General features: G+C 36.1%; 1 protein-coding gene across 1 annotated transcript; it reads left to right on the top strand.

Moving 5' to 3' along the window:
• The first annotated feature begins 24,009 nt into the window (after positions 1–24,009).
• Positions 24,010–25,329, top strand: LOC136797820 (uncharacterized). Its single transcript, XM_067054404.1, has 3 exons — positions 24,010–24,409; positions 24,583–24,708; positions 25,001–25,329. Exons 1-3 carry the CDS (start codon positions 24,010–24,012, stop codon positions 25,327–25,329), a joined length of 855 nt encoding a protein of 284 aa, XP_066910505.1.
• Positions 25,330–25,582: the final 253 nt, after the last annotated feature.

Below are 25,582 nucleotides of genomic sequence, written 5' to 3'. Positions count from 1 at the left end.
CCTCGTAAATGCTAAATCAGGCCCACTTAAGGGCTCTAACAGGATAATTTTTGTCAAAATATTGGTTGATCTTCTCTAGCCAACTAATCATTGGCATTAGGGGAACAACTGAAAAAGATTTCAGGTCATTTCCATCAACAGATGACATTTTATGACTGTTTCTTTATTTTTAAGTACAGAATATGTAAAAAAATGAGACTGGCATCTGGCCTTTCCTACCATTCCAGAGCCCATATTTCCAGGAAACGCCTCAACCTTTCACAGTTTGGTGAATAATAATCTTAAATATAAGCAGGCTACTTCAACTAAATGGGTTTAACAGTACTTAATTCCTATTCAAAAACTTTTTAGACTCATTCAGAAATCCTACTTTGACAATAATTTGCGCTTTACCGCAAAATTTCTAAGTCCAAGTGTTTTGATTAGCTTTAGACTGTCCAATATTTCTTGTCCAGAAGATTTAAACAGCATTGTTTGCAGTATCTCATAAATTATCACCCTAGTAATGTTGCCTAGTTATTTAAGAATCAACAAGTAAGACTGTTAGTGTACACTATTATAGAGATATTGGACAGTCTAAAAGCTAATCACGACACTTGGACTTAGAAATTTTGCGGTAAAGCGCAAATTATTGTCAAAGTAGGATTTCTGAATGAGTCTAAAAAGTTTTTGAATAGGAATTAAGTACTGTTAAACCCATTTAGTTGAAAGTAGCCTGCTTATATTTAAGATTATTATTCACCAAACTGTGAAAGGTTGAGGCGTTTCCTGGAAATATGGGCTCTGGAATGGTAGGAAAGGCCAGATGCCAGTCTCATTTTTTTACATATTCTGTACTTAAAAATAAAGAAACAGTCATAAAATGTCATCTGTTGATGGAAATGACCTGAAATCTTTTTCAGTTGTTCCCCTAATGCCAATGATTAGTTGGCTAGAGAAGATCAACCAATATTTTGACAAAAATTATCCTGTTAGAGCCCTTAAGTGGGCCTGATTTAGCATTTTACGAGGGAGAAAACAACGAAGTTAAGCAAATTTTCAATCGATCATATCTTTAAGAGACTTCAAAGCCCATTGAGATTTTTTTGAGGCTATAACTAGACCTACTAAGGAAGCCTTGCTGAAAATTTCAAAAAAATTTGGTGTTGCCTTAAAAAGATACGCCATCTTGAATTTTGCTCCAGGTTGCCAAAATAGCAATTTTTTCGGCCATTTTTGACGGTTACGCAAAGATGGAAATCCTGAAAATGTTATTTTTGTGGCAAAACCCAGCAGTAAAACCACTCCAGGTCAAAAGTTTACTTCAAAAAAGTCCCAAGGACCATCAGCAGCCAGCTAAAAGTGCTTCCAAACCCAGATTACGCAAAGTTTGAAGCCCTCTACAGGAGGTGCTAGAGATTTTCAGGGAAAATTTTGGAGACTCAATTTGATTTTTTCTGATTCCCTACAAAAAGTTCTTGAAATCCACTGTAAATCAGCTTTCTAATGTACTTGAATAAAAATTCATTGGCTATCAAAATCTGCTCCCCACCAGAGTTCATGATTTTTAGGGGTCAATTTTCGCTTAGTAGCCCATCTTTGAGACGTTGTATCTTCAAAACTACTTGAGATATCAAGGTGAAATTTTCAGAGTCTTATTTTCTTGTGTGATAGATCATTTGGTCAAAATTTCATCAAAATCTAAGAGGGTGAGGTATCAGACTCTCTTTATTCTGAAGGTTTTTAAAAAAAATGGCTCTTAAAGGGTTAAAGGGAATTTCCCCAAAATACGAAAATCCGTCTTTTAAGACGAATAAGAATTTCCCGGGAAAAACCACTTCGGTCATTCTTTAGAGAATCTTGCCCTCCATCTTTGTACAAAAAATCAGAAAAAAGTAATGACAGGATTTTGCACAAAGTCCAAAAACCCTATTTTTAAGTAGTTTTTGGCCCAAATTTGCCCAAATAAATTTTTTCTCAAAAATCGGGCTCCGTCACGTTCTGGGCATTGCCATTTCGCATCATTGTGCAAAAAGTCAGAAAAAACTAATGAGCCAATCCTGAGAAAAGCTGGTAACAGACGGACGAACGAACAGACGAACAGACGAACGGACGAACGGACGAACAAACATGGGTTAATTTATAGAACCTCCACCGGGGCACCCGGAGGTAGGTCCAAAAAGCAGCTACAGTTTTTTAAAAACAATTTTAGTAGAAATACGAGGCTCAAAAGCGCGAAAAAAAGTTTCAGAAGATGAGTTTGAAGAAGATTAAATTAAGTTACGAAGAATGACTCAAATTCAAGCACTCTGAGGATTAAATTTAAGGGTAGGAAGATGGTACAAAATGTGGTACAAAAGCCCTATGAAGCCTCAAAATACTTCAATTTTTCCCTTGAGACAAGAACAGGACGAGAACAATTTGAGGCTCAAAGAACAGTCAAGGGCCAACAAAAATTTAGTGGTCCTTATAAAAAATGAGTGTGTAAGCCTATCTGATATGTAGACTGCGCGCGTAAATTAAAATAAATCAGAGAGGCTAAATATTATCTTGATGTTTGAATAATTTAGTTGACAAGCAATACACCTTTTCGATTGTAGTCGCGCGGCCAGGCGCGTGCCACTTTATTATTCAATTTTCCCCCTAAACTCGACCAAATCCTTTTTTGACACATTTTTCTATTGTCTATAGGTGCGAAAAAAGGACTGGGACGGTTTTAGTGTGATATAGCGGACGAAAAAAATGCCCGCGCGGCAATTGGCGACTACGGTCGGAAAAGGTGTATGGAACCGTGCACTAGAGAAAGCCTCAATAAGAGATTTGCACCAACCTTGTTGTTGCTGTTGAAGCTCCATGGACGCTTCTTGAAGCACTGGTGAAAAGGTGGTTGAGTTGGAACCAGGTAGACTGCTACCTCGAATCTCGTCAGGAATGCCATCATATCTAGAAAAATTTGTCATATTTAATTTTCTCTGCTACATACACGATACAAACTAAATGAGAGCATAAGGATTCGATGAGCAAAATAATAAGAGCAAGTCAAGTTCATTTTTAGACTCTAAATCAACCGACTTCTTAGGAAAATATGAACAATGTCCTCTTTCAACACTATATCAAAATGTATTTTCAACATTTCCCGAACCGGAAGGTGGAAAACTTCCAGAAACGGGAGCGGGAGCACTCTTGAAACGATCGTGGAAGATTGCCTCAGCCTAATTGAAAACATTCAAAATTAGGGTTGTGCTGTAACAAGTAGCAGAAAAAAAATTTCGACTCGAAAAATTTAATACATAATGGAAGGTCTTGAAAGAAAAAGCAGACGAAAACAGAGATTAAACCTACTTGACAAGAATCCTCTCAAATTGTTTATTGAGAAATATTATACAAGGTTCTTCTCCTTTCTGTGTCTCTGAACTTTGAACGGATCGATCAAGTTGAGCAGACATTGTCGAGAGTTGCTTCCGAAAATCCTCAGTCACCTTTGACGAAAAACAATTTAAAAACAAATCTTTTACTTTGAAAAAACGCCCACTTCTTTTAAACGCCCCTTCACCCTCGAAAAAACAATCTTTCAATGAACAAATCCCTCTCGAATAAACTCCCCCGATTTTGATAGTGTTGTCCGGAATTTGATTCCCCTAAAAAATTCAATAAACGCCCGGAGTAATACGGAAATACATTTTGTAATATCGCTACACTGTAATACATAACGCACTTTCAAAGTTAGCCATGTCCAGTGTACTTTGTATTAAAACTTTGTATTAATTTACCTAACGGACTGTGTTATTTTGTGATACGAAAAGCTTTGTAATCACACATGAATCACTTTGTAATAAAGGGGGAATTACCATCCTAAACGGAACTTAAAACTAAAGCAGCTTTCAACTATCCGATGCGTTTTCCAATATTAGTACCCCCCTACCGGGTAGAGCGTTAACTGTACATACCTTTGATCGTTCGATGCCGGGCGTGCCAAGAAGAAAAGCCAATCTCATGATGATACAAAGACCTTTGGGCGTCAGCCTCAACAAACAGAACGAGTGCGGTCGGTCGTTGTCAGAACTGAAAGGAAATGGTAGATTTTAAAGTCATGATTTCTAAATTTATCTATTGCAATGAAAGAATAAGAAGAGAATAGGTTTAAAGAGGTTTAAACAATTAATCTTCGATGTCTTAAGGCCGGTCTCCACTTTCACGCGAAATGGGCGATAGTTTTTTTCTCAACCTTTTTTGCCTGAAGAAAAGATTACATCATAAAAAAGTTTTGCGCGAACAAAAAGAAAGTTGAAGGAAGTTCTACTTTTTTCATCCGTTACGTCAATTTCGACCAATGGAATTGCTTCATTTTTCAACCGACCAATGACCTTACAGAAACATCAAAAAGTTTTCACTCATGTCGCGCGAAATTGGAGACCGGCCTTTATACAAGTACCAGACTAGTTTGAGCCCCCTCTTCTATAGAAGCCTGTTGTATTTGGATATAAGTTGGGATAAACACTGGGACTATGTGGGATTCCTTAATTGGTGGTAGTCATTTTTCCAACGATTTAATCTGAATACAATTTTAATGAGTCGTCAACTTTTTTCATTAACTAATTATGGCGGGCACTTATTTCTGGGGAAAGTAGTTTTTTACGGTATTGGATATCTAGCACGAAAATTTTGTCATTTTTTTAGATGCAAAATAAATGATAGAAGAATGTTCTTACTGTGTGAGGAATTTAACATAAGTATGGTTTTCCAAGAGTGTAAAATCACACCAGTCCTTGATGAGTTTGTTGTACGCACTGATAGACATACGACAGGGTACTGATGCATATTGTCCAGTCGCTGATGCCACAAACAATTCTTTGGTGATCGGTCTAGCAAGAATTACGAATGTATAAAATTCAACAGTGTACAATGGGCTACAACGACGGTTTCTCTAGCGAACGGCTAGTCCCAAAATCTCAAAATGCAATTTTTTCATCACAGTGTCGAAATAAGTCTTGTAAAGACAAGAGTTTTTCAAAGAGTTGATTTAAATTTGATCACACCATCTGTTTTGATTTGAAATTTGATTTGCATTCCCAATCCTTTCAAAGCGATTCGTTATACTGAACGCACTTATTTACTTGTTCTTATCAAAGAGCCCTACAGAGAAACTGAAAAGATGACCAGCATCTTTTATTAAAATTTAATTACAATTGGGAATTCAATTTAATAGCATATCGGAACTATTTACACCAAAAGCATGCAACAAATTAAACTTAAAGAAAGTTTTGACAGTGAAACTGGATGCAGCGATAACCGATTGATCTAAGACATCAGAGTCATAAACTATGAGTCCCCAGTTCGAGTCCCTGTGCCTTCTATTTTCCCACTCAGTTCATAAAGGGCATCAACGTTTAAACAGCAACTGACCGAACTACAACAGAACTTCATTACCTGTCATGTTTCATCAAAATTCTTATACGATGACAATGAAACCATTTTGACCTTTCGAAAGAAAAGAAAAAGTTGCATTACGAAGATGAATCGTAAGGTTTTTCTAAGATTATTAACGATCCGTGACGAGATATCTAGATATCCAGTTTCATTCGGGTGTTATGGAAATCGCTTGACATGACATTTCAACTCCTACAATACCACTTTTTTAGAGTGGCCAGTATCCAAACAAAAGTACTCAATTATTTTTCAAAATAAAAGTACTCAATTATCAATAATCATCTAAATAAAAGAAGTTGAAACCCAGGTAAGATTGCTAGTGGACGCTTGTCCAGGCTATTATTCTAAGCCCTATTAGAACAGTTGTTAGATCCTTATAAGACTCATGTTAAAACTCAGAGTTAAAACTCTACTTTCCAACCGTAAGTTAAGGCCCTTATAAAAAGCACTCAATATTACAAAATTTTGAGGAAATTCCTCTTTTGAGCCAAATGTTAAATGACGTTGATTATAGATAAACAAGAATGGAATACGTACCACATTTTTGTGTCCAGGGAGACGACAGGTTTCCAAAAACCAGCGAAGACAGCTTCGGGAGACTTGGACGATTTTCTACAATGTATCAATGATGACACGTGGTTCAAAAGAGTACTCGGGATGAGGTATATGTCATAGCAATACCAACTCAATACTTTTCAATAAATTCTAGAGGATATCTAGATACAGTTAGATCTAACTGTTCGGTTAGTGATGATGATTTAGAGACTCTTTCCCTCATTAAAGCATCAAAAATAAGCGAGCAAGGAGCGGTTGAAAATATGAATTCTTTACTTACTTTCCTTTCCCATATTGCCATGATAAAACCTGAAATAAAAGTAATTAGAAACTTTATATCGATAGTTTTGGCAATTAGAAAGCGAAAGTTGGTGTAAAGGAAAACCATGTTCAGCTTCACTTCACACTTTACGGTTCCAACTCTTTCCGAAAAAAAATAAAGAATATTTGAATACCTAATTGATTAGATACGACAATACTTGAATCAGCAGTAGATTTAGGTATATTCATTACTGCAACGACTTCACAAAATTATGCATCTTTTCTGGCCTTTTCTATCAAAGTAAGTCAATTACAACCACTAATCTTTATAAGTCATGGATTCAGCTATATCCACCATTGTTGATCAAAGTTTTTTTGAAAGCATACCCGTGAAAAAGCCATTGCAGTTATATAAGTTAGCAATGTCCAACGGTGCTTCGTCGCAAGAATTAAGAAAAAGTAGATCTAGCGCTTTCAATGCATAAACATGATCGCTATAGATTAGTGCTGAGTAGTGCTATACCATTAGGGTAGCACTTTCAAAAAAACTCAGATTAAAGATTTTCCTCCAGTGATTGCAGGCTATGAGCCGTCGTTAAGTGACGTCGGAAGAGTAGCAGGATCATTGTATATCTTGAATTCCTCTTCAAAATCATGCGTAATTTGTGAGCGTCGTGGATACGAAAAAAGTACTCACAGGTGAATTAGTATTAGAAGCCATACAAAAGACGGAAGAGCCTTTAGCGATGGTTTCCGGTATCTTGGAGGCTAATGGTTGGCTTGAGAAAGACTGAAGGTGAACAAGCAATTTATCAGATTGCTCCAAGCTGAAATAAAATAAGTGATACTTTTATGTGCTTATCTGGCTATATCAACAGAAAACATTAATTCGAAATGAATAAGAAAGCAGGAAAAACTAGTGAGAGAATCCCGAAAAAATCTCGAGAAAATCCAGAAAAACAGCTTTCTTCGGGACATTCCCGAAAATCGGGCTCTGTCACATTCCAGGGTTAATGATAACGCACCTTTGTGCAAAAAGTCACAAAAATCGAATAAGTCAAACTCAACTGAGATCAGAATGGGGACTGCCATACCTTCTCATGGTCTGTTCAAATCTTTGCAACACTATTTTTCTATAAATAAAGTAAAGTGATTAAAGTAATTAAACATCTTCTGCAATAGGTATCAAAAGTAGTAACAGGGTTCTCGGCTGTTTCTGAAAATGGGTTTTGCCTAATTTTTATTGTTCTAAATGAACGAAATCAAAAAATAGCTATTTCAAAATTGGCTGTTAACCACTAAATGCAAGACTTTCTGGAAAAAGATTCTCTTGCTTTCCCTAATTTTTTAAGAGGTATTTTACAAAGATTTATTGACTTTCCCTATTTTTCCCTTGACTTTTTACCTGTAAGGTTTCTTTTTGCTTTGTTGTTTTTTGGGTTTTTGTTGAGTGATGTCGACAAGAAATTCATACTGTCCACTCACATTGATGATGACATGTGTTTGATTGCTATGACATGAAGCAAGAGATTATTCAATGTCACCGTTGTAACTGGCTAAAAACAATGCACACTAAAAAACACCGTAGCTGGAAATAACGGTCGGACCTAATTGCTCCTTGTCCAACCCAAAAATCATATTTTTTCGGACATTTTGAGGGGTGTAGCTTAACAAAAGTATAGCATACCAATTTAGGAAACAGAACAAAGGAATTGATACCTGACAGAATCAAATGGCCATTGCTGAAAATATAACAAAACATAAATTAATCAATTGTCATTTTTTATTGTCGTCATTATGTTATACTCACTCACATTTATATATCCCTGGACCAAGCTATATCCGCCATTTTTGATTGGAGTTTTTTGGAATTGGTTACCCGAGTTGAAGCCATTGCAATGTTAAAAATTAACGTCTAACGGCGCTATATCATCAAAAGTAGTTGAGGAAAAGGAGACCTAGCGCTCTCGATGCATTTACACCACTATTGAGTAAGGCCGCCATTAAGGTACCACTTTTCAAAAAACTCCGATCAAAGATTTTGCTTTGCCGGTATTGAGAAACTTGGTCCAGGGATATATAAAGGTCAGTGGTTATACTCACACAAAGACCATGCATTTCAACCAAAACTAGAGTCTAGTTTTACCAGTTTGTCTTAAGCAAAAGCTAAAAATTGAGAGCTACCATAAAACATCGGGCCATTTTTAAAGCGACATCCATTCTATCAAAAAGTGAACCCGATGTCAACCTTTACAACTATTGCTACAGTGTCAAAAGTTAAACTGCTCAAAATTGAATCATTTTATTGTGGGGAAACATCAATAGTTTGACAATACTCACAGATTTCGCTATGTATTCAATGGTCACGTTTTCTTTCCAAGGCCAAACAAGTTTAACTTCAATGATATAATTGCCTCCTAATTGAAAATATAATGAGAAACACGTGTGTTAAGTTAATGGACGATGGAAACTATTTTATTCTAGCACACAAGTTTTTAAAATTCTTTATTACATGTTTTTTTTTTATAAGCATACAAAAATCCGAAAACAGGCTCAGAGATGCTTAGGTCGAAAGCTTAATAAGGCTGAAAAATGCTTGAGGGGATGCTTAAATCTAAAGCATAAATTTAGGGAAATACTGAAAATCCGTAAAATTCCAGCCGAAAAAGCCAAAATCAGGAAAAAAACATTTTTCGTAGGCTCAAGTAATGCTTGCCATATGCTTAATTTTTCCCCATATCTGAGCCTAGATATGCTTATAAGTGCAATGCTTATAAAAAAAAACATGTAAATTACGTAACATAAGAGCAGTGGACAGACCAATAAGTTGCAGGATCTGAGCCAACCCAGGTTCAACTACTGAGTTAACTATGAATATAACTTCAGACAGTTTTTGACGTCCTGATGCCGAAGAATTTCCTAAACTGCTTGGAGTAAGAAGGGAGATGATAAGGTCAGCCATTATGTCCCGAAGTGCTTAGAGCTATAGCATTTGGAAAGTAGAAGCCCTAAAACTTAAAATTTGAGGTACTACTTTTTAAATTTAATCCGCTACTTCCATAATTGATTGAAAGTCTCAAAAGTGACTATTTAAGTGTTTTTATACTTTTTGAAAAAAATTATATTTATTTAGCTCATAATAAAAAACTAGTAAGCCAATAATAATAGGGAATTTACGTCTAAAGTTTGGATATCACTTCTCTGTTTTAATATCATATGACGTAAAAAGTGTCCAGTGTTCCAGTCGAAGAGAAATTTGAAAGAAAAGAGTGCCTGTGCTAGTGAACTATTGAAAAGAAAGCTAGCTGTTGGTATGCTATTGGAGTTGAAATAAAGATAGACTTCGAACCTTGTCTTTGGTGAAAACGGATACCATCAGTGATGTAACCTTCACGTGCTCTCAAACTCAACAAGCTGAAAGAAATGGCGATTCAAAAATAAAAAGTGATCGGAAGAGCTGAAAAGCGAATGCTCAAATGAACTTTGTTCGTGGATTTTAGTTTTGGATCTTAGCATTCATTGTCCAAAAGCAACCAATATAGGACATGGGAGCTATAAAAGTATTGAAATGAAATCAAAGCTACATTTTGATGATATTACAGTGTGCCATATCACTGCAACTTTTAATTTATAAGAACATCTATCGATTGTAAATGGGCGGACGCTCATACCTAGGTTCAGACCTATAGTAAAAGTCTGATCTCATATGTCAGTGGTAGTCAAGAGGAAGACTACTTTTAGAATACTTTATTTTTTGTCGAGTTCTCTCCATAATACGAAAGATTATTGCCCAAACCCTAATGATTGCGTATAATTTATAAAGGCATTCCCCATGAGAGAGAACTGTCTCTTACTTTGATATTTTGGTGCCGAGTTCAAGACCAGTGTATCTGGTCGTCTGCTGTGGTTGTACGGGCATGTGAAATTGTTGTTCATACTTAGGATCAGATGACAGGCTAGTTCTATCACCCCACGCAGGAAAGATCAAATAGTCTGAGATGTCATCTTGGGTAATCATGACTTTCCCTTGGTCAATATCACGTTGGAAATTCCAACACAGCAAAGCTTTGTGGTACATGTTCATCTTGTTGTCTGTAAACAAACAGATTCAAAATCAAATATCTTATCACTATAAAACTGGTCTACTGTTTTAAGAATCAAACGAACGAGCCATGTGAATTGCCTGAGGAAGTGCGTAAGTGATTAGCTTTGATCCTTGAGATAAACTTGATATTATGAGAGTTGTATAACGAAAATCTATAAACATTTTCCATGGCTCGAGATAGTGAAAATATCTCACCTTCTGGTGTATCAATCTGAAACACAAAAAAAAAAGACAATTTTTAAAATAATGATGAGACAACACTACAGTAGGGTAGCCTAGCTCTAATGAACATAATTTTACTGCGAATAGTTCTTTAGCTCTGTCTGATATTTTACACACTATTATTATATGGAAACTTTTGGCAGAAAGAGGAAAATTAAATTACTTAAATTTCATATATTAATAGTGTGCAAAAACATTTTTTTATGCTGAGCAACCCCACTACTAAACAGATTCACTGAAAGTATTTGATCCATTTTCATCAGAATTCTAAAAGGTCCCATAAATTGTGAGGGTTTTCATGAAATCCCTTTTTCATGAGCATGTTGTACTTTGATGAATAGTGATTGAAAATTAACATTTAAATCTGCATTAGTATAAAACAGTGATGCATTATATCCTCTAAAAATCATGAATTTTGCCCTTTTCCATGCCATTTGCGGGCATTGGCTGAGGTTCCACATGGAACCGTAGCTCAATGGTAGAGCAAATGCCTGTGAATGGCATGGATGTGAGAACTTACCGGTGGGCATTGCAAAAGGTAAGCACCAGACGTGGCTGTTGCAATAAACTGCATCAATGCGCAATGAGGTACAAAACCAAACCTGTTTGAGAACAAAAGACACACAAGTTTTAGGCAAAATGAAAGTTCGGGAAAGTATTACTCGGTGGTTCTGGTTTGTTTTTGATAGGCTGACGAATGAAAAATTAACTCTTAGCAAGCCCAGTGAATAGATTATCAATAAATTGCACTTGAGGCAGCAAACAGAATGTTTCGACCAGCGTATTGTAATAACTTTCGTGGTTTGGACAGGTGAAATTTGCTGTTAGCTGGGTCAAAATAAGAGGACTGGTAACAGATCACTCATTAATATCTTTTGGTACTTGTTAAAGGGACATAAAAGTACTGACGAAATTGTAAACAAATCGTATGCAGCGGGATACAAAATGTCACATGTCAAAATAAAAAATAAAAACAAATATGCCTGATTTTGATTGTTTCAATTGTTTTACAAGTTTGTTTTGGACACGTGATTTTAATTGTTCTCTTTAATGACAATGGTTCGCGCAATGTTTATACATTTTATTACTTTTATGTCCCTTTAAATGTCACGAGGCCCGTTATTAACGTTGACCAATATGTTTAACGCCTAACTTAAAAGAAGTGAATTACCGTTATGCTAGTCAAATACACAAATCTAAATTTGAAAAGACAGTGAGTACTGAGAAGGTACTGCATGGGTAAGTACACTTTGTTGAAAAGGGTGGATAAAGTAGGGAGCATAAGACAGGATAAGACACCATTTTGATCCATATAAAGATGTGTTTCAACCTACTCTACGGAGGCTCTTTGAAATCCAGTTCCAACTTGCAAGAATGACACAACAGATTGTGAGTTTCTACATTGTGCTAGTAATGCATCTGTGAAATATGCGTTTTCCAGAATGAACACACCATCAGTGACCACAACGATAGCTAAAGTAAAACATTAAAGTTGGATACAAATCTCTTGTTAAAGATTTTCTTTTTCATGATAAGAAGGGATGCGCACCTCTTAAAATGCTGACAAAAGAGAATTATCAACAAAAGGGGAAAAATTGCTCAAATTCTTTTGTTTAATAACACTGTATGTCAGCAAATGGCAGGAGACACATTTTCCCTTTAACTTTGAGAGGGTTGTTGGAAAAAAATTGGCTTTCTTTTCTTAAAAATATGAAAATTCTATAAAAATCAATATTCAAATTTCGAATTGAAACGTTCATTTTATTCATCAGAAGTGCCTGCTATCATATGAGATCATTTTCAAACCTGCAGAAGCATTGTTGGGAAGGAGGTACAAAGCTAGTAGACTGTCACGAATCATGTGGAAGAGACTTGTTTGATTCTTCTGAAAACCTTGAGAATTGTCAACCTTGTCCTGTTAACGAAAAGGCATAATTAACTTGTTAACATGGTTTTCAAGCTTTTGCAGTTTGGAAAAATTGTGGAATAGTACCCAGGTACCTGAGGTACTGAGGTAGTACCTGAAATCAATGACTTTTCGTCTACACACAAAAACAAAAATATGAAGCAGTCTCTTCTTTCGTTTTATCCATACAAAATGAAAATCTAATAATCAGTATATAAGAGTCATAGAATCTACCTTGTTTTCGACAATACCACTGATCAACCGTTCACACAATTCTCGTAATTTTCTTCTAAGTTTACATAAGAAATCATTGATGTTCTTTGAATTCAAACAAAATCCCTGCATCAGTACCTAAAATTAATAAGTCAATAATAGTGCAAATCAATCAAGGTGACATAATGCAGTATTATTCACCAATTCAGGAAGAATAATGTATTATGGCCAAAACTTTTTTCAAATGTGGTATGCTTATTTAAGGTTTGGGGTCACTTCTGTCCAGCCAGAAACTGTTGCAGAATTAAGACTGCTTTAGATGCTTTTTGGTTATGATACACAAATTCATATTGTTGTTTTTCATTAAAAGAGGTGGGCCACTTGAAACAAAGTTTATCGATTAAAGTGCAACTTTATGTTATTTTGATGAAAAATATTTTAAGTTACCCCAGTCCTTTTTGGTTAACATACTTTAGTATTAGATATACAAAAAAACCCTTCTTAAAAACACAGCAAACTTACTTGACATTCTTTGTTGTCAGTGTAGGTGTGAGCAAGAACGGTGATATCAAGCCTGGGAGAAAGCTCCAAAGGACTGTTTCCAACACAAAACTAAAAAGAATCAAATATTACTTATGATAATCACGCTAATGAGTTTATTATGAATGAATTACATTTTTTCCTTAATTATATTATCCTTATTAGTTGCTTTGAATTTACTGGTCACGCTTCATGCAATCCCACCTATCTTTCTCACAGATGTTGATAATGATCCCAGACAACCCTTTTCAAATTTAGATTCAAATCGTTATGAACTGATCAGGATGGGTTACTTTTAAAAGAATTGAGCAATTATTGCAATCAACAAATACAGATCCATAAAAACAGAGAAGGAAATGAAAATGTTTTCAGTTGCATTGAATGATACAAGTTTACTTACAGGTTGTACAAGACCAGTTAGGGAGTTTTTGATACTGTTGAACATATCATCGACCAAAACTTCTCCAGTTTTGCTATCCTATAAAATTTCAATAAAGGATAACCATAAAATGATTAGAAAAAGTCATTGTAATTAATATCTAAAGGGGTCCAAAGGGGGCTGAGTTAGCAAATGACACTAGTATGTGATGAACCAAGCTTTAAAAACTTATCTGAATTTAAATTTAAAAAAATTTTGTCCAAAGAAAAAATAATCATTTCTTATAGACACTGAGCCTTACTTCACCTTACTTCTCCATTTAAGCGAGACCACCCCGATCAGGCTCTTGTAAAAACCATATAATTTTAAAAAAGTCAGCTCAGAGCCCTAGCTTACCACCATAGCCATAGAGGGACTCATATCAATACAATACACAAAACGATATTGCCGATCCAAAAATGTTAGTCGAGTCTCTGGTGTGATACGAAGTAGACTTTGATCAATAGATTCAGAGGATTGTATTTGTTTGGTAGCGAGCAGGTCATGCTCATTATCACCCTCAAGTATTGCCAGAACCTCAAGTTCCTCTTCAGAATCTACCTGGAATGTCAAGGGAAAAGCTATACAGTATAATAACATACTTTTCATGTATAAAAGGTTAGGAAATGTGTTTTGCATATGATTGATGCTGAAGTAAAACAGTAGAACCAGCACGAAATCACTTCAGTATAAAAAGGTTAGTGTCAAGAAGCAAAAGATAAAATGACAAAAGATGACAAGAGAATAGACAGAATTTTTTACAACAGACTTACTATTTCTTCAGGAGATTTTGGTGAAATGATCTTGTTAAGATATTGGAAAAACCATTGTAAACGGATGCTTCTGGAAATACGATAACCTTTGCCCATCAACAGCCAAATACTGGAAGCTTCTCGAACATTCTCATTCCAGACATCCTCCTCCATAATTATTGATTTCTTTTAGTTTCACTTTTAATTTTTGCTTATTAAGGAGTTAAATCCCTAAGAAGAAAAACAAATTATATAATAACTGTATCAAACAAAGTGTTGCAGAAAGATTACAGAATCACTCTGATAGTTAAGTGTTGCTTGACTTACTAGTAATGGTATGTTTTGGAGTGCAATTAAAGGGATAATCAGGTGGTTTGGGATATTTGGCATGTGAAATCCCTCTATTGTCCTCCTGAGCAAAACCTCGAAATATTTTCCCCTAAATACTTCCCAAAATCGAGATAATTAAGTTACTATTTTTTTACTTTGAGTAAAAAACAATAGAATTTCAACTTAGAACCGTGTGAGAACCCATTTTCAGAAATTTTAAATTGTGATATCTCAACTTTAGAATATAGTTAGACAAAAATACTTTGCGATATTACTCAAAACCACAGAGGGTTTCTTCAGGCAAAAAATCTCAAACCATCTGATTACCCCTCAAACGATTAATCACGAGTAACAAAAGAAAAAAATTATGGTATTTTCTCCTTTCTTACTTTTCTATTGAAAGAGACTCCAACTTTTTTTGTTTACAAACATTCGAAAAACCTCTCTCTTCTTTAGTCGAAAAAGAAGCTGTTGCAGTGCGATTTTTAATAAGAATCTACTACAATGCGAAGTTTCTTTGTTTTTTTTTAATAATGAAGTTAAGTTACTTTATTGTTACAAAAGGTGTGTGAGAGAAAGGAATAAGAGGGGGGCCAAAGTGTCCCCTGTCGTAGAGTACAAAAAGTGGTAATAATGCAACTAACAATTAATTTCACTCCTTTATTAAACCAATCAGATTCAAGTAATTTTGGCACGACTGACGACTAACATTCAGTAATACTATTTTAGTGAAACTTTTTAATTCTTTAAAAGGATCAGAAAACAAAATAACACTGTAAATTGGAAAAGTTAAAAACAAGTATCCATCACATCGGATATGATTTATAAAATTATTATGTTGAATTGTAAACTGGAACTTCTAAATGGAGAACAATCTTATAGTCCTGTAAAAATAAATACTAGAGGTATAAAAATGCTAAATATTCAATAGAAAAAAATCCTGTAAATAAGTTAAAGTTAAGAAAATGTTAGTAGTCCATATAAAAAATTACTCTCGTTTTTGCTTTTGTACCACTTTCTCATCATGATATTTGATAAGATCTTGCAGAGATGAGTAACCCATCATTCCTGTTTGAATGGCCCACTTTTGGATGGTTTCCTGTGTCAAACCAAGTTGAGTCGCAAGTTTAATAGCATACAATGCCTCAATAATATGTAACAGTATAGCAATAAACATTCCAATTCTCATATGTATCATATAATTTTCGCGGAGATATTGAAGTCGTTGTCCAGGTCCGCCCATTCTGTCCAAATATGATTCCGGGGAAGGATGAAAACATAAGAAAGCATACAAAGCCAGTCCCAAAGATATGGCTAAAAATTTGTGAAAAGAAACACGAACAAAAAATTCAGGGTCTATTGCATCCTCAGGAGACTCTTCTTTCTTTTCTTTCTTAGGTCGTCTGCCTGTATTGAGTTCCTCCATACCTTTTTGCTACACTAAAAATATATATAAGAATGATGATACTGTAATTAATGTAAAGAATCCTATCAAACAGATGTCTTTTGATTTGGCCGAGTAAGCTTAAAGCAAACAAAGGAAACAAAGAAAAGATTAATTTTTAGATCAAAATGTAGAATTAACATGTGGTATAAAATATCATTTTCAAAATATTAAATTATCAAAATATATATAAAGAATTGATGTAATTATTAAATGATTAAAATCATTTTTTTTATAAAATAGAAAATTCCCTTAGACTGATAAATTAATGATCAAGAATTTATAATAACTTAATATTTTTAAAACTTTTGAGTCCGTCCAGGTCTGTTTATTAATGAACAATTTTTTTAATTAAAATTTCAGAGGAAAAGAGATTTGTTTCAAACAAAGAATTCGCCTTTTAGCAGATTGGAATAAGAATCAAGCTTCTTATAAAAAAGAGATTTTATAACATGTTTCAAAACAAATCAACAAAAATTACAAAAAAACTTCAAAAAAATTTTAAACATTATCTAGCATGCAAAATCTTCACTTTTAGTTCCTTAAATTTCATCATTGAAGGAAAGCCAAGGACAAAAGTTTGAAAGGCCCATTTCATGATTGAGTTGAAAGGAAAACCAAGTTCAACAGATAGCTTTATAACATACAATGATTCTAGAAAATGACCCACCAAAGTCCCTACAGCCACCAGTTGGAATAAGAGTAGATAATTTTTATGGCCTTTCAAGAATATATGACCAACCACTTCAAGATTGTCCAAGTAAACAGCAGGTTCTGGATGGAGTGCAATAAAAAATATTGGACCAAATATCAAAAAATAAATCAAGTATAAAAATAGTGAGCACCTGTAGAACATTTTGTGAATCTTATCTAAATAAATTCTTTATTTTAATCAAATAATTTAAGTCATCTCATCAGATCACAGACATATGTAGGAAAAACGTAAAATTTATCAATTTATTTCTCTTTAGAAAGTTTTTCTTTGCGATATCTTCTCAATCTCATTAAAGATAAAACACCCAGGAACCAAGTTTGAAAAGCCCACTTGAATACTGTTGACTTTGTCATATTCAAACTGTAAGCCATCTTTATAATTAACAAGGTTTCAAGAATATGAATGGTAATTGAAATGAATAATGTGTTATACAACTGCTTGTGATAATTCAGATGCAAATTCAAAAGCAATTTCCCAACAAACCCTAATTGACCTAAATAGATTTCAGGTTCAGGATGGTAAACCAAAAATGCAAGCATAGAGAAACCAATAATTATCAAAACATATTCATAAATTGGTCCTCTATCAAAATATTTGTCAGTTTTCATTTTACTTTGATTTTGATTTTCTAGAATAATAAGAAGAAATAATTTATAAGAAACCAGTTGCATGGACTTTATGAAAACCAGCTATTATACCAATCTGTTGAACTGACAGAAAGTAGAAAGTAGAAAGGCAGTAGTCTCAAATAGAATTTGGATAAACAGTGACTACCTTTCTTTACATTGGTGTAAAAATCTAATTGATGTTTTCCAAATTACCCAGGCTTGTTGGCTTGTATACTCGTTTACTCACTCTCTAGATTGAATAGAAAAAGAAATTTTTCCAATAAAATCCTTACATGTAAATTTATGTTTACTAATTTTATTAATATTCAATATTAAAATCAAAAAAACTTGGTAGATAGAAGATATATCTATGTGAGTTGGCCAACACAAAAGAATGTTGAGGACAACAAAAATGTGAAGTTTTTTGGTGTAGCCAACAATGGTAGAGAGTGTAAAGAAGGACTGAATTGGAATGGCGCTAAACTTTTATTTAAAAACTTTTTAAGAAAATAAATTTGATAGGAAAGCATTTAAAATCTGTCAGACAAATTTTGCCAGACTGCTGTGTCTGGGAAGCATGGTCTGAATTTGGACGATTACCAGTACAGTATGTTACATCTAGGTTTGGAAAACCAATGCTCTTGCACATCCGAGAGATGACACTACATTGACTTTATTGATGTCAGGTAAAGTTGAGATATTGCCTTTTAACTGGCTAGGCTTGCTCGCGATATAAGCAGACCTGAAATCGTCGGGTTTCTGTGTCGTCCAAATTATATATACATGGTGTATAATCAAACAACTGGTGCCAAATTTTAACTATGGTGAAGGGGAAGGCGGTATTTATTCATATACAAACCACACCTGGGAAGAAAATGCCACCTCAAACCAGTGAATACAACAAACAAGAACATTTGAAAGGGGTGCCTTTCAGACACCGGTCAAAGACTATTCAATGTGTTACCAAGAAAAATACGTCACATGACCAAATGTTCCAAAAATTCCTTCAAAAAACAACTTCATCAATTTCTCCAAGATGTTCCCGACCAGCCACTGCTCCCTGCTTATCTCCCTTACAGGATGGCTGACTGGAATTCAATTGTTGAAATGGTCAAACACCGGACCCCACGGGTTGAGTGAGCAGAGAATTTGCTGAAACACGTCAAAGGGAATCAAAGGTAAGGTAATCAAGAAGAAAGGAGCACCGTCATTCTAACATCCAATTTCAAAGTCCATGCCGAATTGTTATTTGATTAAAGTGAGGTGCATGCCAAAAGAAGTTTTGCTTGCAGAAAAGGGGGGGGGTGAAATTGCAGGGGGTATTGACCCCCCCCCCACGGGTCTTGGGCTGAGCCCTGGTGGGGGTTTAGGGGGCGAAGCCCCCGAAAGCCCTGAGATTTTGATTTTCTCATGCCTAAAAGTTGCTCAAAATTTGTAGAAAAAGAGCTTGAATTGCTGGTACTTCTAACAGAAGAAAGAAATGTTTAAAGTTAAATGAATCATGACTATGAGCCATATTTTAGGAATTGATAGGATTAGGGATTAATGAATTAAAAGCGCTTTATATTCTATTTACACTCTACATCGTTATATGACGGTCAAGGGAGAGCAAAGTGGATGCGTTTAAAACCTGGCCTACGTAGGGGGGTCAGTCGAAATTCTAAAATCATTTTCAAAATGTAAAACCAAGTTTAATGAAAAGCCCTTATCCTCAGAAAAAAAATGAGGGGTCACTTATCTTTCAACATTTAGTAGTTTTTCAGATATTCCATTTTGAAGTTCCATTTTTTTGAAGATTCCTGTTCAAAAACCTCCTACCATCTTGTAACATGTCCACGGCACTGAAATCAAGTGTTTTACAAAAAAATCTGCGCAGGAGGTTTGGGGCGAGATTGTTTTTCCGTAGTGCGAGCCATAGAGACGGGTGTCACTATACCATTAAACTTCCCTTACAATGGAGCAGATATAGATACACAAAAGATAATTGCACAGCATGAAAGAGGAAGGTCTAAACTCTCTGCTGTTACCTTTCGCCACATAAAAATTTGACGGATTCTTCGCAAAAATTTTGGATTTAATTCTTTGATTTACATTTGCTGGAAGACAATGCACGACCCCACAGAACGAACGGTTTCAAAAGAAAGCTTGATCTACCATCTTTCAAACACAAAAAACCATTTGTTACGGGACCGATCTGCTCCTTCGTGATCTTAACAAAAGTAGCCATGGTTTTTCCAAATTCGCGGTGCCGTAATCTTGTTCACAACAAATAGGGCAACCCAAGCTCTGAAAATCGAAGATTACAAATGAACGAAGAACGTTAAAGACTTCTGGTTTTTTGCACTATAAAGGTGAATAAATTCTTTTCATTTTAAAAAGAAAAATCATGCAGATATCTTTCTTTATCATTTAGATATTTAATTCTGAATTTTATTTTTATCCTTTTTTTGTTGCCGCTTCTTTTGTCACGCGGGAAAATACGCGACTTCCGACCGCCCTACTGATGATTATGATTTTTTCACAGAACATAGCAAAACCTATTCAGGAACTTGGACCTTTTTACAAAATTTCAAAAAATCTGTTAGTTCTGGAGATATATTGAAAAGTTTAGACATGGGTAGTTCGCGTTCGTGTTTCGCATTCCCAAACGAAACGCACGTGACTGTCCCAGAAAGAAACCCAGAAAGGCTGCTAAAAAAACAGAAAAAGTAACAAAATTGGCCAATTTTCAGTGATTTTGCCCCCGAGACCAGAAAATTATCAAAAAATTTGCCCCTGCCCTTGAAACTGATACACACTCTGCCCCCGAGATCTCAATGATTTCTGCCATTGGCATAGATACTCTGCAAACTGGGGCTGGCCTGGCCTGGGCTGGGTGCACGGTCCACGGCACGGCCAGTGTGGAATCCATGCAAAAGCCACGCCAAAGATATTTTGAGGATCAAGAAGGTTACACCCAATTGAGGACATTCTCACGCCGAATATATTCAGCGTACTGTCCAGACCCCCGCGCTCGATAGGATCGATCATCGGAACGGCTCGATGACGGATCGATATGTGATCGATGGATTACTTATCGATCCGGATAGGAGATCGATCGAAGATTCAGCCATTAAAAAGTCTTGAGTATCGATCCTTCGTTGATCCATTATCGAGCTAGTATTTCAATCAAGTATATCGATTCGTCATCGATCATTAATCGATTCGTCATCGATCATTAATCGATTCGTTATCGATCGTTAATCGATTCGTTATCGATCGTTAATCGATTCGTCATCGATCGTTAATCGATTCGTCATCGATTTATAATCGATTTGTCATCGATCGTTAATCGATTCGTCATCGATCATTAATCGATTCGTCATCGATTATCGATTATGCATCGATTATAAATCGATTATGCATCTATCATGTATCGATCATGTATCCATCATACATCGAGCCCGTAAATCCTCGAATAAGCTTATTTAATTTTTCAGGCTCTAAGGGGCGGGGGACGCTTATTATATTAGGTACCCGAGAGTACCATATCGGCCATTTTTAAGCCGGCCCCATCCGCTTTTTTAAGTTCGGAGCTAGGGCTCAGGCGAAATTCCGCCGTAATCTAAACTTTCCACAGCAGATGTTGAAAGTTTCCCCGACCTTTTCCCAGAGCTTTCTTAGCGTGTCGAAAGATAATTTCTACATCGGGTGCCAGATAAGTACCGATAAGTAAATCCGGTTTGACGCCATTAGATCGATATGGATCGATTAATCAATATAAAAAAACGGTCGATATTTTGATTGGATCGATAGAGGTGTCGATAGGTAATCGATAGGTGTCGATAGGTGTCGATAGGTGTCGATAGGTAATCGATAGGTGTCGATAGGTAATCGATAGGTGTCGATAGGTAATCGATAGCGAGAAAGATCGATTAATACTAGAGCTCGATTTTTAGAAAGAGTCAATAGGGTCGATAAGATCGATAAAAGATCGATGATAGATCGATCGATGATAGATCGATAACTAATCATAAGCTTAAAAAAAAAAAATCTTGAGTATCGATCCTCTATCGTCGATCTCCTATCCGGATCGATAAGTAATCCATCGATCACATATCGATCCGTCATCGAGCCGTTCCGATGATCGATCCTATCGAGCGCGGGGGTCTGGTACTGTGCATGAATTCCAGACTGGCGGCACGGCTACATCACGTCATGAGAAAGAGACTAGACCATAAAAACTCACACATCATAGATATTAGGGAACATTGGCTTTAAAAAATGATTTCCAGGAGTTGAAGAGTTGGTTAGAATAGGCTTATCAGTTCATTTCCAATACCTTTTTGTAGCTCGTTGTTTTGCTAGCTTCGCCGCTTCACCACACCACACACTGCAGCTTCCAGTCGGTTCTGATTTCAATACATAATACATTTTTCCCGTTTTACCTCTTTACCTTGGGAAATTTTGTCTGGCGTAATTATCGATTTTACAATGTATATTACGGTCAGACCCGACTAGATCGATCTCCTGCGAGTTAGTTCTGCACATAATTTACAGGCCCTTTTACATCGCATGAAGTTTGATTGGTGATGTAGACCAGGTCTAACAACACGCAAAAGTTACTCATCTTAGGTGCCAAATAAAGCGCCCCCCCGCTTGTTAACTTCGAAAATTTCAGAAGCAGCCACCGACCTAAAATTTGCAAATATCTGTTCTTATTTGCCAGCTGGAAGGATTTTCCCGAAATTAAGAACAGTTCCTCATTTTCCAGGGGAGAAATTTTTACTTCAGAACAGTTATATTTTTCCAGCTAGGAGGTAAAAAAACTTTCAGAACAGGTACGAAATTACCAGGTGACTGATTTTATACGAGTTAACTGTTCTTATCTACCAGGGCTGACAAAATCTTATAAGAACAGATCGCTAAATTCCAGCTCGACATTGAAGGACTTTAAAGAACAGACACTTAATTTCCAGCTAACAGTTTAAATATCTGTGCGAACAGATCGAAAATTTCCAGCTAACAGTTTAAATATCAGTGCGAACAGATCGAAAATTTCCAGGTCATACAGCATCCTTTTTTAACGGCTTCAGGCCGTAAAGGGGGGGGGTCTTAAATTATACTATAAAATCGGATCAAGTCCGGTTGGACTGGTCGCTGGTTGGATTCTTGACTAGTTTTTGAAACTGGTCAAGAATCCACCCGGGACTTATTTTACTGACCCGATTTCGTAAAATCTTACAAAAAACCTGGTCAAGAACCCACCCCTCAGCTGGTCAAGAATCTGACTTTCTGGTCAAGAATTTACCCGCGAACTGGTCAAGGACCTGCCCCCCAACTGGTCAACTATCCACCCGACCTGGTCAAGAACCGGCCCCCCAACTGGTCAAGAATCCACCCGACCTGGTCAAGAACCGGCCCCCCAACTAGTCAAGAATCCACCCGACCTGGTCAAGAACCGGCCCCCCCAACTGGTCAACTAACATCCACCCGAACTGGTCAAGGGACTTGCCCCCCAACTGGTCAAGAATCCACTCGAACTGGTCAAGAACCGACCCCCCAACTAGTCAAGAATCCCACCCGAACCTGGTCAAGAACCGGCCCCCCAACTGGTCAACTATCCACCCGAACTGGTCAAGGACCTGCCCCCAACTGGTCAAGAATCCACCCGACCTGGTCAAGAACCGGCCCCCCAACTGGTCAAGAATCCACCCGACCGGTCAAGAACGCCCCCCAACTGTCAAGAATCCACCCACCTGGTCAAGAACCGGCCCCCCCAACTAGTCAACTATCCACCCGAACTGGTCAAGGACCTGCCCCCCAACTGGTCAAGAATCCACCCGAACTGGTCAAGAACCGGCCCCCCAACTAGTCAAGAATCCACCCGACCTGGTCAAGAACCGACCCCCCAACTGGTCAACTATCCACCCGAACTGGTCAAGGACCTGCCCCCCAACTAGTCAAGAATCCACCCGACCTGGTCAAGAACCGGCCCCCAACTGGTCAACTATCCACCCGACCTGGTCAAGAACCGGCCCCCCAACTAGTCAAGAATCCACCCGACCTGGTCAAGGAAAGTCGGCTTTGCTGTTAAACGATATTCTGCGATTTTCCTTTATTGTTGGTGTTGAGATGATATTGATAGTGTCGAAAGTTTAGCTTTTTTCTATTGAAATTCTTAAACTCTTAATTTAATTTTTAATCTCTGAAATCGACAAACTTTTGACCATTACGTATCATTCGCCAAAGAAAAGAACGATAACTAACATTCAATCTTTCAAATAGATTTTTTGTTAGGTTCCAGTTTTGACACGCGTACGAAAGTCGACTTCTCACAAAACTATTGAGGAAGTTGATTCGGGTGGGAAGGTTGATTCGCTGATTTTGAAGGAGGTTTGACATTTCGTTGAATTTTGCAGATGCCAATTGAATACGATTATTGACTTCTGAATTTCCGGTATTGGGCTCGTCATGGCTGATTATCAGAGTTTTGAAATATTTCGCGTGGATTTAATTTCGCGAATAAGCCAGAAAACAGCTGAAAATAGCCATATGAGTGAAAGATGTTCACTTCGCGTGAGCAAGATGTCAGGCGTACAAATGACCATAAGATGTGACACGATAAAAAGTGCACTTAAAAACTTCATAGTGCCTATCGTTGTTGATAGATACTTTGTTATATCATTTCGTTGTCTATGGGATGTTTTTGATGAAGACCTTGAAAAAGCCAACTACAACCTTGGAAATAAAAGAGAAGAGATTGAAACCATAATAAAGCGTTTTGATGAAGTGATGCTTTACTTTTCCTGTCTTTGTGGCATGAAAGTGAGCGACATGAGACACAAACTAATCAAACGAAAAAGGCAAGAAGAAGAGAGAAGAGAAGCACCGTTAGATTCGGATGAGGATTATCAAAGTTACGAAATAGACGGGGAGAAAACCGTCATACCAGGTAAAAATTTATTGCATAATTTGATTTTTAATCGACGATATTTTCAAAAATTGATCATGATTATGGCCAAACTTAATTTTTTTCCACACTAGTCTCTATTTCTCTTACAAAATTTCTTCTCTTAAGGTATTAAAACTTTGTTCTTTTGTTAATTGGGACGGACTATTTTTTAGGGATTTCATATTGGATAGCGATATCTTCAACACGAGGTGGTGCAAATAAAATCGAAGCGGAAATATGTAAACGAATTATGTTGGCTGGCTTGAATGTTAGTGATTGCAAAGAAATCATTGTCAGAGGTAAAAATTATTGTATATTAAAAGGGGCGGCTTCAAGTTTTGTGAATCGGTACGGCATCTTTTGTAATTTTGTTTTTAAGTTGAGAAGCCAACCTCATTTTGAAACACTAATTTTACAAATATTAAATTGCGTTTTCCCCAAGTGTTAAAAGTGCGTCTTGACCAATAGCCAGTTGGAAATAGTTTTTTACATTTTTGGAAAAATGAATGAAAATTAATTTCGATTATAAAATACTTGAAAACGTTTTTTTTTTATTTTTTTTATTTTTATTTTTATTTTTTTGCCTTATAGGCAAAGGAACTTACACAACGCTGGTGGCGTATTCAAGGTTGCTTTTCCAAGTGTTGAAAGACCATAACAACAGAGGAGTGTGTAGTCGAGCGCTCAGGTATCATTATGAAGCTGTTAGAGCTGCAGCAGTGAAGAGAAAGATCACATTGATTGAAAATCCCGAGTTCCGAGATCCCCTTGCTGACGAACGCCCTATGGCACGAGTCGTTCTTACTAAAAATCTTGCAAATGATGTACGTGGTCTGATGTTGGGTGCTATCCAAAATATCAAATTCACCAAAATTGAATTGGAAACCATAGACGAGACTTCAAGTAGTGGTAAGGAATAGTTTTATTCTCTTAAGTCTTTCAAAATCTACATCATACAAGATTGAAATTATAAAAATGAAATCAATAAGTTATTAAAATTAATTAATTAATAAATTAAATTATTAATTCATTGATTGATTAATTAATTAATTAGTTGGTTAATTATAAAATTATATAATTAATCAATTTTACCTAGTATACCTTTTACTACCGGTTACTCTAAAAGTTCTTGACTTTGTATCTCATTTGGTTACCTTTCCAAAAAAATTATGT

This window comes from Clytia hemisphaerica, unplaced genomic scaffold (genome assembly GCF_902728285.1).
Source record: "Clytia hemisphaerica strain Z4C2 unplaced genomic scaffold, Clytia hemisphaerica genome assembly, whole genome shotgun sequence".
NCBI lineage: Eukaryota > Metazoa > Cnidaria > Hydrozoa > Leptothecata > Clytiidae > Clytia > Clytia hemisphaerica.
Note: the sequence above shows the minus strand (reverse complement) of the source record. Positions and strands in the feature narration are given on the sequence as shown.

Excerpts from the sequence above, each read along its gene's own strand:
- LOC136797820 (XM_067054404.1), top strand. The coding sequence starts at position 24,010 with ATGAGTGAAAGATGTTCACTTCGCGTGAGCAAGATGTCAGGCGTACAA. Across the intron at positions 24,410-24,582 it reads GGAGAAAACCGTCATACCAG|GGATTTCATATTGGATAGCG; the intron begins GTAAAAATTTAT and ends ACTATTTTTTAG. Across the intron at positions 24,709-25,000 it reads CAAAGAAATCATTGTCAGAG|GCAAAGGAACTTACACAACG; the intron begins GTAAAAATTATT and ends TTTGCCTTATAG.